Source organism: Stenella coeruleoalba (genome assembly GCF_951394435.1).
Source record: "Stenella coeruleoalba genome assembly, chromosome: 4".
Taxonomy (NCBI): Eukaryota; Metazoa; Chordata; class Mammalia; order Artiodactyla; family Delphinidae; genus Stenella; species Stenella coeruleoalba.
In genome coordinates, this window is record NC_137149.1 from 29,236,776 (window position 1) to 29,253,394 (window position 16,619).

General features: G+C 52.2%; 1 protein-coding gene across 4 annotated transcripts; it reads left to right on the forward strand.

Moving 5' to 3' along the window:
- Positions 1 to 820: 820 nt before the first annotated feature.
- Positions 821 to 16,406, forward strand: PITX2 (paired like homeodomain 2; the record flags this gene model as incomplete). Of its 4 annotated transcripts, none has more annotated exons than XM_079920452.1 (4): positions 821 to 866; positions 1,335 to 1,472; positions 12,627 to 12,832; positions 15,247 to 16,406. In XM_079920452.1, the coding sequence occupies 4 exons, from the start codon at positions 821 to 823 to the stop codon at positions 15,808 to 15,810; spliced, it is 954 nt and encodes a 317-aa protein (XP_079776578.1). In that variant the 3' UTR covers positions 15,811 to 16,406. The 4 variants fall into 4 exon arrangements, with proteins under 4 accessions (XP_079776578.1, XP_079776579.1, XP_079776580.1 ...); XM_079920453.1 differs by having other exon boundaries at positions 1,374 to 1,472; XM_079920454.1 differs by lacking the exon at positions 1,335 to 1,472.
- Between the last annotated feature and the right edge of the window lie 213 nt (positions 16,407 to 16,619).

Consider the following 16,619-nt stretch of genomic DNA (forward strand, 5'->3'; position numbering starts at 1 on the left):
AGCCGGTCTCTCAGAGCTATTTCTCTGTCCTCGGCGGGCAGTAAACCCTCCGGGGGACGTTTGCCACGCTCTCCTCAATCTCAGTCACTTCACCCCGTTCCCCTGCTCTGCGATCTTAAATCATACTTTAGGGTAAATAAATGGCCGGGTGAGTATCTCCAGGGCAAAGTGTGGCTAAATATGGAAAAGTGGCTCCTGATGGATGAGAGGCCCGAAGCCAGCTCGCTCCTGGAGCACCCTAGGCCTAGGGAGTCCTGTTCGTTTCAGAATTACAGAAAATCGAGGGGAACTGTTATCTAGGACAGAAACAAGTTGACTCTGGCACTCTATAAATGTTTACTAGGCTTCAGCTAACGGACAGCCACTGTGCTGGCCTTCACGTGCAACTCTCCAAGGAGAAAGTCCTCTTCACTCATCCCCAAATTTTGTATCTGCTAAGGTTGTCCTCGTGTTCAGATGGGCTTTTAACCCCTGACACAGACTCCCCTGTGAGTAGTTCCACAGCCTAAGTTCCCAGAACACTGTGACTTGATCGGCCAAGAGCTCCTGGACCCATTTGCTGCAACTCTGGAGGCACATTCCCCCGCCCCTCTTTGGTAAACATTCAGATGTCCTGGACCGGGGGCAAGGGTGGGAATGAGGCTGGGCTGCCAGAGACTGTCAGGTTCCAGAAACACGCCTGAAACCTAGCACAGACTAGGCGCCTAATAGCTAGTGTCGAAGTCGTCTGCCCCACAGGTAGCCTGCTTTGAGCCCTGCGCGCTCGCCCGCCGCCGCTTCTCACAGCCCTCCTTCTCTTCCGTTTTGCAGATAACGGGGAATGGAGACCAACTGCCGCAAACTAGTGTCGGCGTGTGTGCAATTAGGTAAGAGTCGTTTCTTCCGCCAGGGTCACCCGACGGGAGACCGCGACACGCGAGGGCGGCGAGAGGGCACTGGTCCCGTGGCGAGGCCGCGCGAGGGGCGCTTCCCGGAGGGGCCGGCCAGAGCAGGAAGGAAATCAGAACCAGGACGCCGGTGGCCTCTCCCAGTGGGGGGGTTGTGGATAGAGAGGGAGCCTGTCGCCGCGTGTCGAAGCCCCGGGCCTCCGCCTCCCGACGGGAGCTGCTGGCAGCCGGGGAGGCGCGGAGAGAGAACGCCGCCCTGCGCCGGGTTGCCAGAGGGTCCGGGAGACGGGAGTGTCCTCCGCTCTTTCCTCTAACTGGGTCTTTGCTCTTTGTCCCTCTTTCTCCTCCGTCCTGCCTCCCTCTCCCACCCTCCTCGACCCCCGCTACTTTCCGCCGCCATCCGGGGCGTCTCTCTCCCGGCACGTGGGGCGGGCGCGCGTGGCCCAGGCGTGCAGCCGGCGGCCGTTGAATGCCTCTTCCCCAAAGACTCCGAAATCAAAAAGGTCGAGTTCACGGACTCCCCCGAGAGCCGGAAAGAGGCGGCCAGCAGCAAGCTCTTCCCGAGGCAGCATCCCGGCGCCAATGGTAAGGCCGAGAACGAGGCGCAGGCCGCGCGCTGGGCACCAGCCTCCGGTCCTCTGGGGCTCGGGTGAGACGCACGCAGGCGAGGCCGCCAGACGGGGCGCGCCTGCTCGGAACTTGGCCTCTGGTTGGGATGGGAAGCAGCCGTCCAAGGAACGTTAATTCCCTTCCCCAAATTATACTGCACTCCTGAGACCCATCACCTCTCCGTCTCCCTCTCGCTCTCTCCTGATCGTCTCCTGATGTGTGGCCTGATCTGTGCACACCCCCAACCTACCTCTGTGCCGCTAGCTGGCGTGGAAAAGTGGTCCAACAGCGACCTCTGTCGCTCACCACGTCCCACTGCATGCAGCAGCGGCAGGGCCCACCCCGTACCGACGGCCCTCGGCCGCGCCCCTCCCAGGCTTGTGGGCGCGGGGTTTACCGCGGAAGGCCAGCACGCGAGGCTCGGGCTGGGGTAGGTTCGCCCCGCCGGCGAGCTGACAACAGCCCTGCAGAGCCTGAGGGCAGCAACTGCGCGCAGCAGCCGAGGGTGGAATGGAGTGTGTGCCCCTGTCGACACGAACCTACCTGTTGTGCTGGTTGCGGGATCTCGGGTTTTGGTAGTGTTGTTGATCGGTTTCACTCTGGACAAGGCAAGGGATATTGCTGCTCAAAGTGTGCAGGCGTGTGTCAAACTTAAAACGTCTCCTACGCACAGATCTTGTTGAATTGAAACGTGTCTTTTAGGTGTGTGTGTGTGTGAGAGAGAGAGAGAGACAGAGACAGAGAGAGACAGAGAGACAGAGAGGGGATGAGAGGACAACCTTTCCTTTGGAATACATGAAAAACTCAAATTTACCGTTCGTCTATTCTCCGTGTTTTCCAGGCCCCTTAATAAATAAGTGCCTATCCTTAGGAGGTTGTTGACCTTTGATAACGTGAGGAGATAAAGCCCTCACAGTCCTCGGCCCCTAACCCCCTCTTTCCGGATTAAAGTGTAAGGATACAAATGTAATGTGTGCTAGAGGGGAGCGAATTGGGACTCCCCGCCAAGTAAACAAACCGTATTACCGAGAAGAAAACAAAAGCCCCGCACTGGGCTTCCCAGTGAATCGGAGAGAAAAGCATCATTTGTTGGAATAAAACGTCTAAAGTGGTGTGGAGCACAACGGCCTCGACACTGCGCAATATCGCTAAGTCCTCCTGCTGGGCCAGTTAAACGCTCACTTGTCCGGGATTAACCCCATGGGGTTAAATGGGGCCATGTAGAGATAACGTCGGGTGATTTCTGTCATTAAGATTGTGTTAAATTCTTCTTCTGTTTGATAATCGGTCGTAAAAATAAATTATTACACCAGAGTATGTTAGGGATATGGTTAAAAATCAAGAGCAGCGATGACTCCCGGGGAAAATGCTTTGTGCGTGTTCAGCGCCGGCTCCGGCCAGGCTAGGGGAGCTCCCCAGTCTCGCTTCGCACAGCGCGGGCCGGCCGCGGCCCAGCCGAGGTTAACATTTCTCGCAGCGCTGGGAGCCGAGAGATGCAAAATGTCTCCTCCCACCCCCACCGCAATCCAGTGTTTTCTTGACCCCAGGAATGGTTTCTGAGGACAGGTGGCTTCCACGAGAGCTTAGGACCCCTTGGAGGGGAAGCCTGAGGTGGGATGGGGGCTTCCTAGGTGGGCAAGAGGCGGCGGAGAGCCGGTGAGTCCTGTCTGCTCCTGTCACCGTTCAGGCAGGCGCTCCTGGGCGTTCGCTTTTGGTAATTAGCAAACAAATAAAGAGCTAGAAATAACAAACGATTGTTTTCTTAACCATTATGTTCAGGCCCGGATTATTTTAGTGCAGTGATAGGCTCTTCCCCACACAGCTAAGTCTGTTTTCTACTTTTTGGACCGAAGAGGAAAATTGCTGCCCAAACATGTTTAATGCCATTAATTAAGAAGAGACACGTGATAGGAAAAATGCTGAAATTCTTGATTTTATTGGCGTTTAGGGAATGGGATTAGACCAAAAATGTCACACACGAGTGGGCAAAGCCATAGAAGGAAGGTTGCCACAGTCCCCTTTACTGAGTAGAAGTAAATTTAACTTATGGAATATGCAAACTCCTTTCGACAGCCTGCGAAAGAAAGAGAGAAAGAAAGAAAAGAAAAGAAAGAAAGAAGGAAAGAAAGAAGGAAAGAAAGAGAAAAATGATTTTTTCTCCTTATTTTTTATAGTTTTTATTTGCTTTTTTTTTTTTTTGGCTTTTAAAAAGAAAAGTGTTTACAATGACAGGCGATTTTCGAAAAGGGCCAAGCTATTCTATTATTGGCACTATTCTCCCTCATCCCCCCAAAACACGGTGTCCTCATTGAAGACTGAAAACGTTTTCGGAGTTGACAGTGTCGACCTCTGGGAGGCCCGACCTCTGCGTCCCATCGCAAGCGAGTCCCCATCCCCTTGATACCCACAGCCTGGCTAGAACCCCGAAACGGGAGGGGGCAGGGAGTAGGCTGAAGATCCCCTAAAGCCAGGGGTTTGAGAGAGGGTGAAGAGAGGGGTGGCTAGGTATGGCAGGTGAAGACAGGAAGAGTTGACAAGTTAAACAGCATCCCCCACACCGAAGGGGCAGAGGCCCGCTTAGAACATCCCCCTGGAACAGAGGTCTTTGGCTTTTCCCCGCTTTGGGTGTCCCGAAAGGAGCTCCGTTTGGAGGAACTCAAAAAGTTGTCTTCGCCTTCGGGAAGAGGACGGAATGATCCTCCCCTGTCAATACCTTTAAAGTTTAGGGGCCGTGGCTCTGGATTCGCAGCTGGAATCGACCGAGCTGCCGCCTTTCGGTCCCCGCGCCTGGCTTCGCGACCGGACCGGGGGCGGGTACCTTCGCCGGGCCTCCCCCAGCGATGCCATTAATTTTTAAATCGTTTTGGCAGAGCAGTTGGGCTGAAAGTGTTCGACCCGGGCCTCTGGTGCGCGCAGACTTCCTTCCCTAGGGACAGGGACTCCAAGGCCCCGCCGCGACACACACCGTCTCCTGCGGCAGCAGCCGGGTGCCCGTCTTCTTCAGAGCACCCGCGGTAACCCCCGCCGCCTTGGCGACCGCAGAGCCCTATTCACTCAATCACCAAATGCTTGCGGAGCACATACACCGTGGATTCCTAATGTATCCCCCCCGCGCCCCCCAAAACAAATCGCCTGGTTTCCCTTCGCCGTTACAGAGCTATTTTAATGCTCACAAGGAGCACCGCGAAAGCAGCCCAGACCACCTCCAGCAAAAGGCAAAATGGTGCTGCGTGGGGCGGCGCTCCGGCTTGAGCGTGGTCAGAAAGAAGGGGGGTGTTTAGAAAGGTGGAGGGCTCTTAGTGCGAAGAGGGGTCAGGGGACCGGGGCGTGCTGCAGAGGCGTGAGGTCTCCGGAAGCGCGGAGCTGGGGAAGGGGAGAATTCCATTTTTTTTCTACCCACACCCCACCCCACGCCAAATCTGCAGCTTATCGGTAGAAGCTGCCTCTCCTTTCTGTGTGGGTTTTTTTTCCTCCCAAGAGGGGAAATTGTCCAAAAGTAGTCAGTCCCAGCGCATTTCCGCCCGCACAGTAGTCTTTACAGGTCGCGTTCCTCGGTACTGACGCGGTGCGCGCTCAAAGTTTCGCGAGGCTGGCTCGACTGTCATCCCGCACCGCCCGCTGTTAATATATGCAGCAGTTGTTAGAGCGACTCGGGGGAGAAGGAAATGTATAACGAAAGCTTATTCGTGAGCAGGAATATACTAATGGAACAATCTGATGTCTTCTTAATCCTATGTAAAAAGCTTTGTCGTCTTCCTAATATTGACTGAATGGGTAATTAATGGCTCTTCATCTAGGCGAATACCCTGTAATCCAAAGATAGGCAAAAGACAACAAGCCCAAGGTAGAAGACAAAAGGCCCAACTGCGGCCGCCACCCTCCTTCCTCCCACCCCCCGCTCAGCGTCTTCAAATGGGAAAGTTTCCTCTCAGGAGAAAAAGGCAAGAGTGGGAGAATATACATACCTTTCCTGGGCTAGATGTAATCACAGAAGCTGGCCGCCCCGCTCAGTTCTCCACTACTCCGTCTTTTCCCCACCAGTCCTTCCCTCCGCTTTTCTCTCTTCTCCATTCCTCTAGAAAGTCTCCCCCATTGTGGCCCTGACCAGCACCTTTTCCCCCAAGGCACCCATCTTTCGTTTAAGGAAGTGATTGATAACAGAGGACCAACATACAAGGTCCTCAGAAGACTCAGGCAAAGGACTGAGCTCCTTTCTGATCCTGAGGACGCTCCTTTCTTTTACAACTTAAGGCAGACAGTCTGTGAGGACTAAGGTAGTTGGGAAGGGAGGGAAGAAATGAATAGAAGGAGAGAGAGCAGGCAAAATTACGTGTATGTGTTAAACAGCGATAGGGAGTGATGCAGTCAACTTCATTGTGAGGATGTGACATGAAGAGTGCCCAAGATTCTCCCAGCATGTTTTTAACAGGCTGACATTTTAATTTAAACCTTTAGAAGTAATATATTACTTGTGTTACGACAATGAGGTGGGTTCCTTTTTTTTTTGTCAGCTGACAGTTTTTAAAATATTATTTCACTAGGGAAATAAAAGCTTCATCTCAGATTATAGGTGGGTATTTTTGGATTTATGTGATTTATGGTCACCATGACAACTAATGCTGAATGTTAGCTACCAGCATGTCTGGGAGAGGGAAGACAGAAAGAAGGGGAACAAGAGAAATAGAAAGGGAGACGGGACATGAGCTGAAGAGGGAAAATAGAGAAAAGAGAAAGAGGAGCATTTCAATCCACTTTTTTTTTTAAAGTAACTTTAGTTACTTAGTTACTTAGTTACTTAGTTACTTAGTTAGTCCCTTGTCATTTCTATCTGTCTGGACCTAGATGTTGATGTTTATCTCATTCCTCTCTCTCTCTCTTACCTCTATACACAAATATACCGTTCTCTTTATTTTACTTTTCCACGACTAGTTGCAGTTCGACGATTAAATGAGCCCCTAATAAACCTGTAGCATTAACAGGCTGATGTGAAAAGGCATTACAGCACGTGGGTTTAGTGATTGCAGTAGTTCTCCCACCTCCCCGAGCCCCCTCGAATCTCTCGCTCTTCTCTCCACCCGCCAGTGTGGGGTGAAGAGAACCGCCCAGCAGCCAGCTATCCCAAACTTGAAGCCACAGTGTGGGAACGGAAATATGGGGACCATTTGCAGGGACCCAGAGAGGACGGATGTTGCTCAGTACCTCTACAGACTTCTGATTCCGAAAAGAATCCGCCACTTTTTACAAACCTGCACTTTTTTATTCCATTTAGGGAATGGGGGAGGCGGAATCAGCCACAATAAAGCCTTTAATTTCTGGGTGCTTCGGCTTCGTGACTGGGGTGGGGGGAGGACAGTGAAGCGGCCCTTTCCAGCTTGATTTGCGGGCAGAGAAAAGCCAGGCAGCGGAAGGAGGGGAGGCAGAGCCACTTCTCCGGGCAAGGTGCAAGGTCTCCCTCTGACCTCTGCGCCTAACACCGCACGCTCGCGCATACACACACTCACGCCTGTCACGTGCCTCCGACCTGAGTCCGGGCGGGTCTCGTCCTTGAGCTGGCCTGGACGGGAGCGAGACTACCACCCCTCTACGGCCTGACAGCGCAAGGAGACATCTAACTGAACCATCTTCCAGGTGAGCTTTGAGGACAGATTTTTTTTTTTTTTTTCCCAGAAGTCAAGGGTCACTTGGTTGGGTCCCAGTTCATATCCCGGCCGCCACAGCCGAGAGTTTGGCGGCGCTACCCAACCCATTCTCGCCGCAATGGCCAGAGGGCCTTTGTGCAACTAACCCTGAAGAGTGTGAAATTAAATAAGACCTTAAGGCTGGTAATCGGTGGCAAATACCAGCTCAAAACACGCCTGACCCCGTGTCACACATTTCCCTCCTCAAGGGTCTTTCTTTGAAAGAATAAGCAAGAAAACCCGATTGAGACGATCCCTGATTTCTTCTGAGTGGAAAACCCAAAGCCGCGCTGGGCTTCCTGTCCTTTCCCCACCGCAACTGTGCAGCACCTCCAGCTTCCCCGAACCGACCATGCTGGGTTTTTTCTGAATTGGCAATTTCTGTGATGGAGGCTGAAGTCATAGTAATTTCTAGGACCAGTCAAAGAAGAGTGGGGGACAGGCGGGTAACAGTAGCTCTGAACTGACAGAATACCTAAGGTTCCCTTACTTCCAGCTCCTTTGTCATCTGTATTGCCTATACATTTGCACCCACAGGTTTTTTGTAGATTAAATCTAAAAATTGCCCACCACCACTAGAGTTTTAACTGAAAAATGTTTCTTCATTCCCCACTACATACTTGCTTTTCCTCATCTAGACTTTTCATGTTGGAGCACTCCTACCACCGGTGGAGTGAACGCTGTTGGGGCTGGAAAGGGTATCACCCAAACTCAGAGTGTGTGAAGTGATTAGAAGATTAGGAGAGAGTTGAAACTCTGGCTAGAAAAATGCAAAGAAATACCTCCCTGCCTCAGTTGGGGTTTTTCTTGGGGGGGGGGTATATTATGTATGTGTATTTCTATCTATAGATAGATATATGCGTATGTATATATGATTTCATTTTTGCGTAACCAGAGTTCTTCAAGTAATTTGTCTTTCTTTATTCTCCACTTGACTTTGCAATGGATCAATATAGTTTAAGATACCTTATCTTTTTAGGCTTTCAGGCTGATCACCAGCATTTCCACACGTTGGCACTACGGGGAGCTGTCATTTGCCCTTAGATTTTTCACCCACTTTGGAGGTTGGTTTAGGTCCTTCATACTGTATTTGCCTTGAGGAAAGTTCTGTTAGTCAACAGAGCCAAAGAGCTTAAATCAAAATTCCATGGGTTTAATGAGAGATGGGCTTAGAAATCTACATGGCTCTGTGGAGCTTCTCAGCTCTCCTGAGTAAGGAGTTTTGAAAACCACTCAGAGCCTCCACCAAAAATTGCAACTCCAGGGTTTGAATGTTGAAGAGACAAGGAAAAAAAGTATGCTCACTATGGAGGAGAATCTTTCATTCTTTGATGTGATTGAGTTTCTTTGTGATATGAAGGCTTGAGCGTATGGTATTGTGGGGATTGCAGCTATGCTGAGGTTTAAGAGAAGATACTAGAATATGATTAGTAAACACATTGGGCAGAAAAGGGCTGGATTCATATTGACTTACTTATAGGTCATCAGTTGGCAGTGCAATGGGAGGAAATATTTACTTTACACATATACTTTATGGTCTTGGGGGAATTAGAGGAAATTCAATAAGAAAATGGTGAGAAACATTTAAAACCCTTATTTAAAAGACTTAAGCAAATTAGTGTCTTATCAGATTAAAAACCACTACAAATGTAAGAGCATTGTCTTCGGTGAAACACTGGGGGGTCTGAGAAGGAGATTCTCCACCAAATCTCAGGGATAAAATGCATCATTTAAGCACCAGTTAATGAGCAGAATGTAAATTAATTTAACCTTCTTTACCAACAGGCTGCTTATGTAACATGTATAATTTAGTGATAAGATTTCAGGACCTAATATAGCTGGACGTATGAGCCTCAGCTAATGCAGACCTGTCACATGAGGATGTGTTCTGCTCTAAGCAGGTGTGTGTATGCATGGAATGGGGTTAACTGGAATAAAAGGTTAAAACCAGAAATGCTGATTTAAAGCTTCCTATGAAGAAAGTTCCTCCTTGTAGCTAAATTCTTCTTAAAGTGGCATGATACTTTGGGGAGAGACTGAAGAATTCTCATTTGGTTCTTGGACTGCTCTCAAGCTTGTTTAAAATGGGGGAGGAGTTGCAGATATGGTGGGGGGGAAGCGGGAGCAGGGCAAAGGAGAGACACATAGGTTACAAACGTATTTGTAGTCTGCTTCGTCCACTCTGCCTCAGATTGAAAAGTTTCCCAATCTTGGGAACAAGGACAAGGAGGGAGTTTTCTGAAGATACCTCATACTGGTGTTGCAAATCATTGACTGTAACGTCAAACAAATACACATTCAGGGATGATAACACTAACTCCACAATAAAGCAATCATCAATGCAGAAACCCAGGGGAGATTAGTTTGTGCTCTCCAGCTGACCTAAGCCGGAGGACAAAAGGACTTTCACAAATTATTTTGAATGATAACTTTGAGTTTCTTTCTTTAATTTCTTTGGAAATAGAGCTGTAAAGATTTAGATGTCCCCAAAGGTGTTTTTTCCTTTTGTTTTAAATAAATGAACAAGGCTTTGCTTTTCCTTGCTGAATGTTCTCCTAGGCTTTTGCCGACAACCTACTGCCTCTGCCTATGGACTCCACCAATTCAAGACAGCCTGGAGCTCCTAGGAATAGAAAATGACTTAAAAATTATCCTTGAAATTGGTTATTTGGCAACATTCTTAATTGTATGGAAATTCATTAAAGCATATTTTATATATAATTAGCTCAAGGTTGTTGATTCTACAGGCTTTATGGGTTTGAATCTGGTAACAAAGTAAACAAGAGAGTTGAATTTAAAGCGTGGCTCTCTCGGGTTAGGATGAGCTTAATACAGTGTATAAGGAATTTGAAAGCTCTCGGATATGTGTCTGAATCAATGTTAAGTAGAATGGATAAGCTTTCAGCATTTTGAAAATGCTGGGTTAGAGTTTCTAGTCTATTGTGTGTTTTCTGTCTGGGGACTAATAAGCATTACAGAGAACGTGATCTGAGGCGACTTTTTATTCTTGTATAAATCCAGAGTGAACCACCAAACAGTTGTTCGTTTAAAGTCAAGGTAATTTTCTTTTGACGGATCCATTTGCTTCTCGAATTCTAATTTATTAGCCTCTCTTGGCTCTGTCTTCTTTGCAATTAAAGTAAAGCTTCTTCAGATTAGCTCCGCAGCATTCACTTGACAGACTGTTTGGAAAATTTAAGATCGGAGAGATGATTTGTTGGTGTTCTGAAATTTTTCTGGTTTAAAGTAGCATGTCTCCTCTCCATACGGGGGAGAAAAACACCTCTCGGTAGGAAATGAATGTAGTGAGACACAAAAGGAAGGAGGGGAGGGTGGCTGGGTGTCTTGTTGATCCTTATACCTCTCAGCCTTCGATCTTTCCGCTTCTTTCTGACGAGCCTTTTACTCCCAGCCGCATATTTCCACCTCCCCACCAGAACTAAAAGCCGGATCGTCTTTGGCCGGGCCGGAGCAGAATTCCCGGGAGCCGCGGGGTGTAGACTCTGCGGGCACAGCGAGGTATTAGCCCGGCCCCGCACAGCTGATAGGTGCAGACAGGACTGTCCCTCGGTCGCGGCTCGGGGGCTCCTGATTGGTGCGGAGTCACGTCACTCCAGCCGGCGAAGGGTCTGGGAGGAGGCGGGGAGGGTTGGGGAGGGCAGCGGCCGAGTGACGTCTCGGCACCAGGAAGCCCGCCTCTGGTTTTAAGATGTTAGGCCAACAGGGAAGCTTGGAGCCGCAGAGCTGGTCCGTCGCTCGCCTGGGTGCTGGGACCTGAGCTGCGGCGAGGCCGGGCTCGAGCTCGACCGCCCGAGGGAGTGTGCGTGTGCGCACCGCGGAGGGTGCGCCCAGAGGCCCGCGCCGCTGCCGCCGCCGCCGCCGCAGGAGATCTAATAACAGCTACCTGTCCCTGTCACTCTTGACACTTCGCTGTCAGGGCTGCCGCGCGGGGGGCGGGCAGAGCGCAAACGGCGGCGTTAGCTTTCCTTATTGGAGGGGTACTGGAGGGAGGGAGGGAGGGAGGGAAGAAAGGGGTCTTTGCCCACTCTTGTTTCGCTTTGGAGCTTGGAAGCCTGCTCCCCAAAGACGCTCCGAACCGTGCTCTCCTACCCACATCCCCATGTCTCCTTTGGCCCGCTGACTTTCGGCCGCCGGACCCTTTCGCTTGAGCCTTCCGAAGGGGACTGGGGCGGCTCGGCTCGAGGACTCTGCCGGGGTTGTGTTCCCTGCTCTGCCCGCGGCGGCCACCGCGAGGAAACTCCGCGCCTAGAGCGGGAAGCGGAGCAGGCGGCGGCGGCGGCGGCGGCGGCGGCGGCGGCGGCGGCGGCGGCGGCGGGGCTTCGGCCGGGCGGCAGCCCAGGACTCGTAGGGCGGCGCGCTCCTTCGTCCATGAACTGCATGAAAGGCCCGCTGCACTTGGAGCACCGAGCAGCAGGGACCAAGCTGTTGGCCGCCTCCTCGTCCTCCTCCTGTCACCATCCCCAGCCGCTGGCCATGGCTTCGGTCCTGGCTCCCGGTCAGACCCGCTCCCTGGACTCTTCCAAGCACAGGCTGGAGGTGCACACCATCTCTGACACCTCCAGCCCCGAGGCCGCAGGTAAGGCGCCGCGTGGCCCCGCGCCGCTCGGCCCTTCTCGCCCCCGAGGAAGTCGGCCCCTCCTGGGGGAGGCGTGGTGGGAGTGGTCCTGTAGCCCGCTCCCCCGCAGAACTTCTGGTGCCAGGGTTGTGTTGACCCCTCGTCCCGTTCGCTCTGCCTGGACTGCCCGGCTGGGGTGGCGCGATCCACGCGGGCAGTTCTGCCGCCCTCCCTATTCCGATCCTGGCCTCCTTTCAGTTTTTTGGGTCACAAAAATCCCAGTATCTCCATTCGAGGACCTTCAGAGGCCGCTCCCCGAGCCCCCATGCGTCCCCTGTTCTGCTCTCGGCTTTCAGCTACCAAGAAGCTCCGCTTGTTAGAAAAATATTTGTGAAACTACGCCTCAGAAGAACAGGCGGTTTTCCTAAAGGGCAGAGGAACTTGGGTGCCTCGCCGAATCCCGAAGCCTACTTTTCCTAGCCTTCCGAAACCGCATCGAAATCTGAGCTTTTTACGAGGGGGTTCTGTAAAACGCGCGCGTGTGGGTGTCCCGGGAGATTTGGTGTGTCCACGCAGAAGCTTATAAATATACCTGAAAGCACAGGCTATAAAAATGAGTGTGCCGTCGCAGTGAGATAAACGTGTAAATAAAACGTGCGGCGCTGGGGGAAGAGAGGCGGTGGGGCGTGCACACCCACACTCACGTCTGCACACCCTGCAGACGCAGCTCTTTCCCTGGCCCGGAGCGGCCGCTCCACACCCTCCTCCCCCACCAGGCAGCCCAGCTCTTCCCCGGCCTCTGCCGCCTGGTCCAGTTGGCGTTCGCGGGTAGCAGGTGGGCATGCTGACGGGGACCTCTGTGTGTTTCGTTTTCAGAGAAAGATAAGAGCCAGCAGGGAAAGAATGAGGACGTGGGCGCCGAAGACCCGTCCAAGAAGAAGAGGCAGCGGCGGCAGCGGACTCACTTCACCAGCCAGCAGCTGCAGGAACTGGAGGCCACTTTCCAGAGGAACCGCTACCCGGACATGTCCACGCGCGAAGAAATCGCCGTGTGGACCAACCTTACGGAAGCCCGAGTCCGGGTAGGAGCCCGCACGGAGGCTGGGAGGGCTAGCGGGGAGGGCGTTGCGGGGATGCCGGCCCTGTAGCCCGGGAGAGAGTGTGGAAGGCAGCGCTGTCCGGGAGGGCTCGGGTGGGTGCCTTTGCAAAGGCAGATGGCCTCTCACGGCGGCCCCAGTTGCGAGGTTACAGCTCCCTCTTCCGAGACTGGCCGCGGGCCTGGCGCAGGCGCCGGGAGCGGCTCCGGCTCCACGCCCCGACCCACTGCGCGCTCCCAAACGCGGCCGCGTGCATTCCCCTACACAGGGCATTGTGTTCCCGGCTTGTATTCGCCAGACGAGCGCTAATAAGATCCGTCCCAGGCCAGGAGCCGAGGACAGGCTCCAACCTGAGCGCCTTTAACAAGGAAAACCCGCCTGAGACACGCAGGGGTTTGCCCTCCCTGGAAAACTTCCGCGCCAGGCCTAGCCCGGCCCTTTCTCTCCTCTCCTCTCCCTCCTTACACAGTCTTTGCGGTTTTTCTGCCATTCAGATCTCTTCCACACCCTATCCCCTGGTTTTGTGATCTGCGGAAGCAGTTTTAATACACAACTACCCTGCCGGTCCTCTTAGGAAGAAAAGAAGAAAGACTTTTCGGTTTGGTTTATTTATCTTTTCTCAGGAGACTGTTACTCACACCCTTCCTCCCAATCATAATAGTTTTATTAAAGAAAGGGCTTACCTTTGTAGCAAATCTGTACTTTATGGATTGGCAAAAATGAACTTAAATTACCCAATATCCTGGTTTGTGCTGGTCGGTGGAAAACTCCAAATTTGTTAGGATTCTGGAAGCAGAAAACACGCATAGCAGGAGCCAGAGGCTTTGCTGTTAAAAAAAAAAATGCTCTGGATAGAAAAAGAGCCCCCAGTTAGAGCTGAGAAAACAGAAGAAAACACTCTAGCAATAATGATGAAATGAGACCAAAATGCACTCCCAAAGCCGAGAGACCGAAGGCACTCTCTGAGTGGCATGTGTGCAGGGAATGAGGCTGTGCTAGTGGATAAATGAGCCAGGTTGAAGTTGGAAATGGTTTTAGTTTAACAGTGCAGAGCTACGGCTCAGGCCCGGACCGCGTGTTTTTTTGCACAAGGTCAGTTTTTCGTAGCTCTCACGCGCATCTGGGGATCGGGCCTCACACGTACTCTTCTCGCCTGGGCAAAGTTTAGACGGCCCAGGGTAGAAATGGCAAGTAATTAAAATGAAAACACAATCTATGGGGTCTCCGGAATCCTTCGGAAAACCCTCCCCCCACCCCCTCCGACTTCTCAGCAGCCCCTTCCAAGTTCCTGCCGCCGCAGCGCTGCGCTCAGGCTCCCTGGGACTACCTCCTTCCAGGCCCGCTGCTTGTCCAGCCGAGTGGGCAGTGAGGCGTCCTTTTTATAGCAGTCGGGTGCAAAGAGGAAGGGGGATAAAAAGGAAATCGAGAATGAAAGGGAAAAAGGGGGGGAAAAAGCGGATTAGGTGGCTGGGCCTGGCTGAGATGTGTAATGTGAAACATCATCGGTGTCAGCTCGGAAATCTCGGGTCAGGCCTCGCTCCAATACACAATAACCGCCGTCTGGGGCTACGGGCGGGCCCGATGTGGATTGAGAATGGGGTTGCGTCTGGGCCACCGGACACGGGTGGGGGCTGGCGGGGCTGGGCGGCCGCCCGCAAAGCCCAGCGACTAGGCCGGGCCCGGCCGGAGCAGCGCCGGGCGCGCGGGTCTGGCCTGGGGTGGGCGGAGGGTATGAAGGACTGGAGCGAAGGGAGGGGAAGGCTGCAAAGCGGCTCTTCCCGGGTTCCCGGAGATTTACACGCCAGGCTCGCGGAGTTTAATTAGCTGTCGGGGAGGTGGTCTTTTACTTTTTATTTGGTTATTTTGCTAGGCGAGGAAGGGGGTCGTGGCCTGGCGCCTGTTGAGGGCGCACGTTCCGTGGAGTAGGGGGTGGCGGTGGAGATTCGAGAGGGGAGGAGGAGTTGTAGGAGAGAGAGGTGGCCTCCCAGCCCCTTGCCCTCATCACTGTGGCTTTGGAATGCAAGCAAGTTTGCAAGGTGGCCGGGGAAGGGTTGGGCGGAAAGCCCGCTGCTCTGAGTTTATTTTGCAGTAAGTGTTTTTGGACCCTGAGGAGGACGTGGGTTAGTGAATAAGCCACTCGCAGGCCGCCAGGCGGTGTGCTGGGGTTTGTGGCACAACTCAGAGCCCGGGCTCACAGGCCTGAACCGGCCTGGCCCCCTGCGTTGGGACGGGGCTCTGGCAGCTTGGGGCACGGGGCAGTGGGGTGGGGGTGGGGAACTGTGGCGGGGAGGGTGTGCGGGTGTGTGTTCGAGCGGGGGTGGTTGCTGGTGCTTTCCTGGATCTAGGTTTTACTAATCCGATCTGTGGCGTCTGTTTGCTCCCTTGCCCTCCACCCCCAGGTTTGGTTCAAAAATCGCCGGGCCAAATGGAGAAAGCGGGAACGCAACCAGCAGGCCGAGCTGTGCAAGAATGGCTTTGGGCCGCAGTTCAACGGGCTTATGCAGCCCTACGACGACATGTACCCGGGCTATTCGTACAACAACTGGGCCGCCAAGGGCCTCACGTCGGCCTCCCTGTCCACCAAGAGCTTCCCTTTCTTCAACTCTATGAACGTCAACCCCCTGTCATCCCAGAGCATGTTCTCCCCACCCAACTCCATCTCGTCCATGAGCATGTCGTCCAGCATGGTACCCTCAGCGGTGACCGGCGTCCCGGGCTCCAGCCTCAACAGCCTGAATAACTTGAACAACCTGAGCAGCCCGTCGCTGAATTCCGCGGTGCCCACGCCCGCCTGTCCTTACGCGCCGCCGACTCCTCCGTACGTTTATAGGGACACGTGTAACTCGAGCCTGGCCAGCCTGAGACTGAAAGCAAAGCAGCACTCCAGCTTCGGCTACGCCAGCGTGCAGAACCCGGCGTCCAACCTGAGTGCTTGCCAGTACGCCGTGGACCGGCCCGTGTGAGCCGCGCACTGCGCCGGGATTCTAGGACCGTGCCGGATAGGGCAGCTCTGCCCTTGTTGAAAGACTGGGAATTACGCTAGAAGGTCGTGGGCACTAAAGAAAGGGAGAGAGAGAGAGAGAAGATATAGAGAAAAAGGGAAACCACTGAATTAAAGAGAGCTCCTTTGATTTCAAAGGAATTTCCTCAATGTCTGACATCTTTCACTAAAAAGTATTTCCAACAGTTGCAAGGACACACACAAATGTTTGACTGGATATGACATTTTAACATTACTATAAGCTTGTTATTTTTTAAGTTTAGCGTTGTTAACATTAAAATGACTGAAAGGATGTATATATATCGAAATGTCAAATTAATTTTATAAAAAGCAGTTGTTAGTAATATCACAACAGTGTTTTTAAAGGTTAGGCTTTAAAATAAAGCATGTTATACAGAAGCGATTAGGATTTTTTGCTTGCGAGCAAAGGAATGTATATACTAAATGCCACACTGTATGTTTCTAACATATTATTATTATAAAAAAATGTGTGAATATCAGTTTTAGAATAGTCTCTCTGGTGGATGCAATGATGTTCCTGAAACTGCTATGTACAACCTACCCTGTGTATAACATTTCGTACAATATTATTGTTTTACTTTTCAGCAAATATGAAAAAAATGTGTTTTATTTCATGGGAGTAAAATATACTGCATACAAATTGGTCTGGATTCTTTCTGCCCTCCTCTGTCGCCTGGCCAGGGTTTCTCAGTCACTGCTTCCTAAACAAACCAGTTCCCTCTGCCTGCCTAGTTAAATACACAAGGCAGC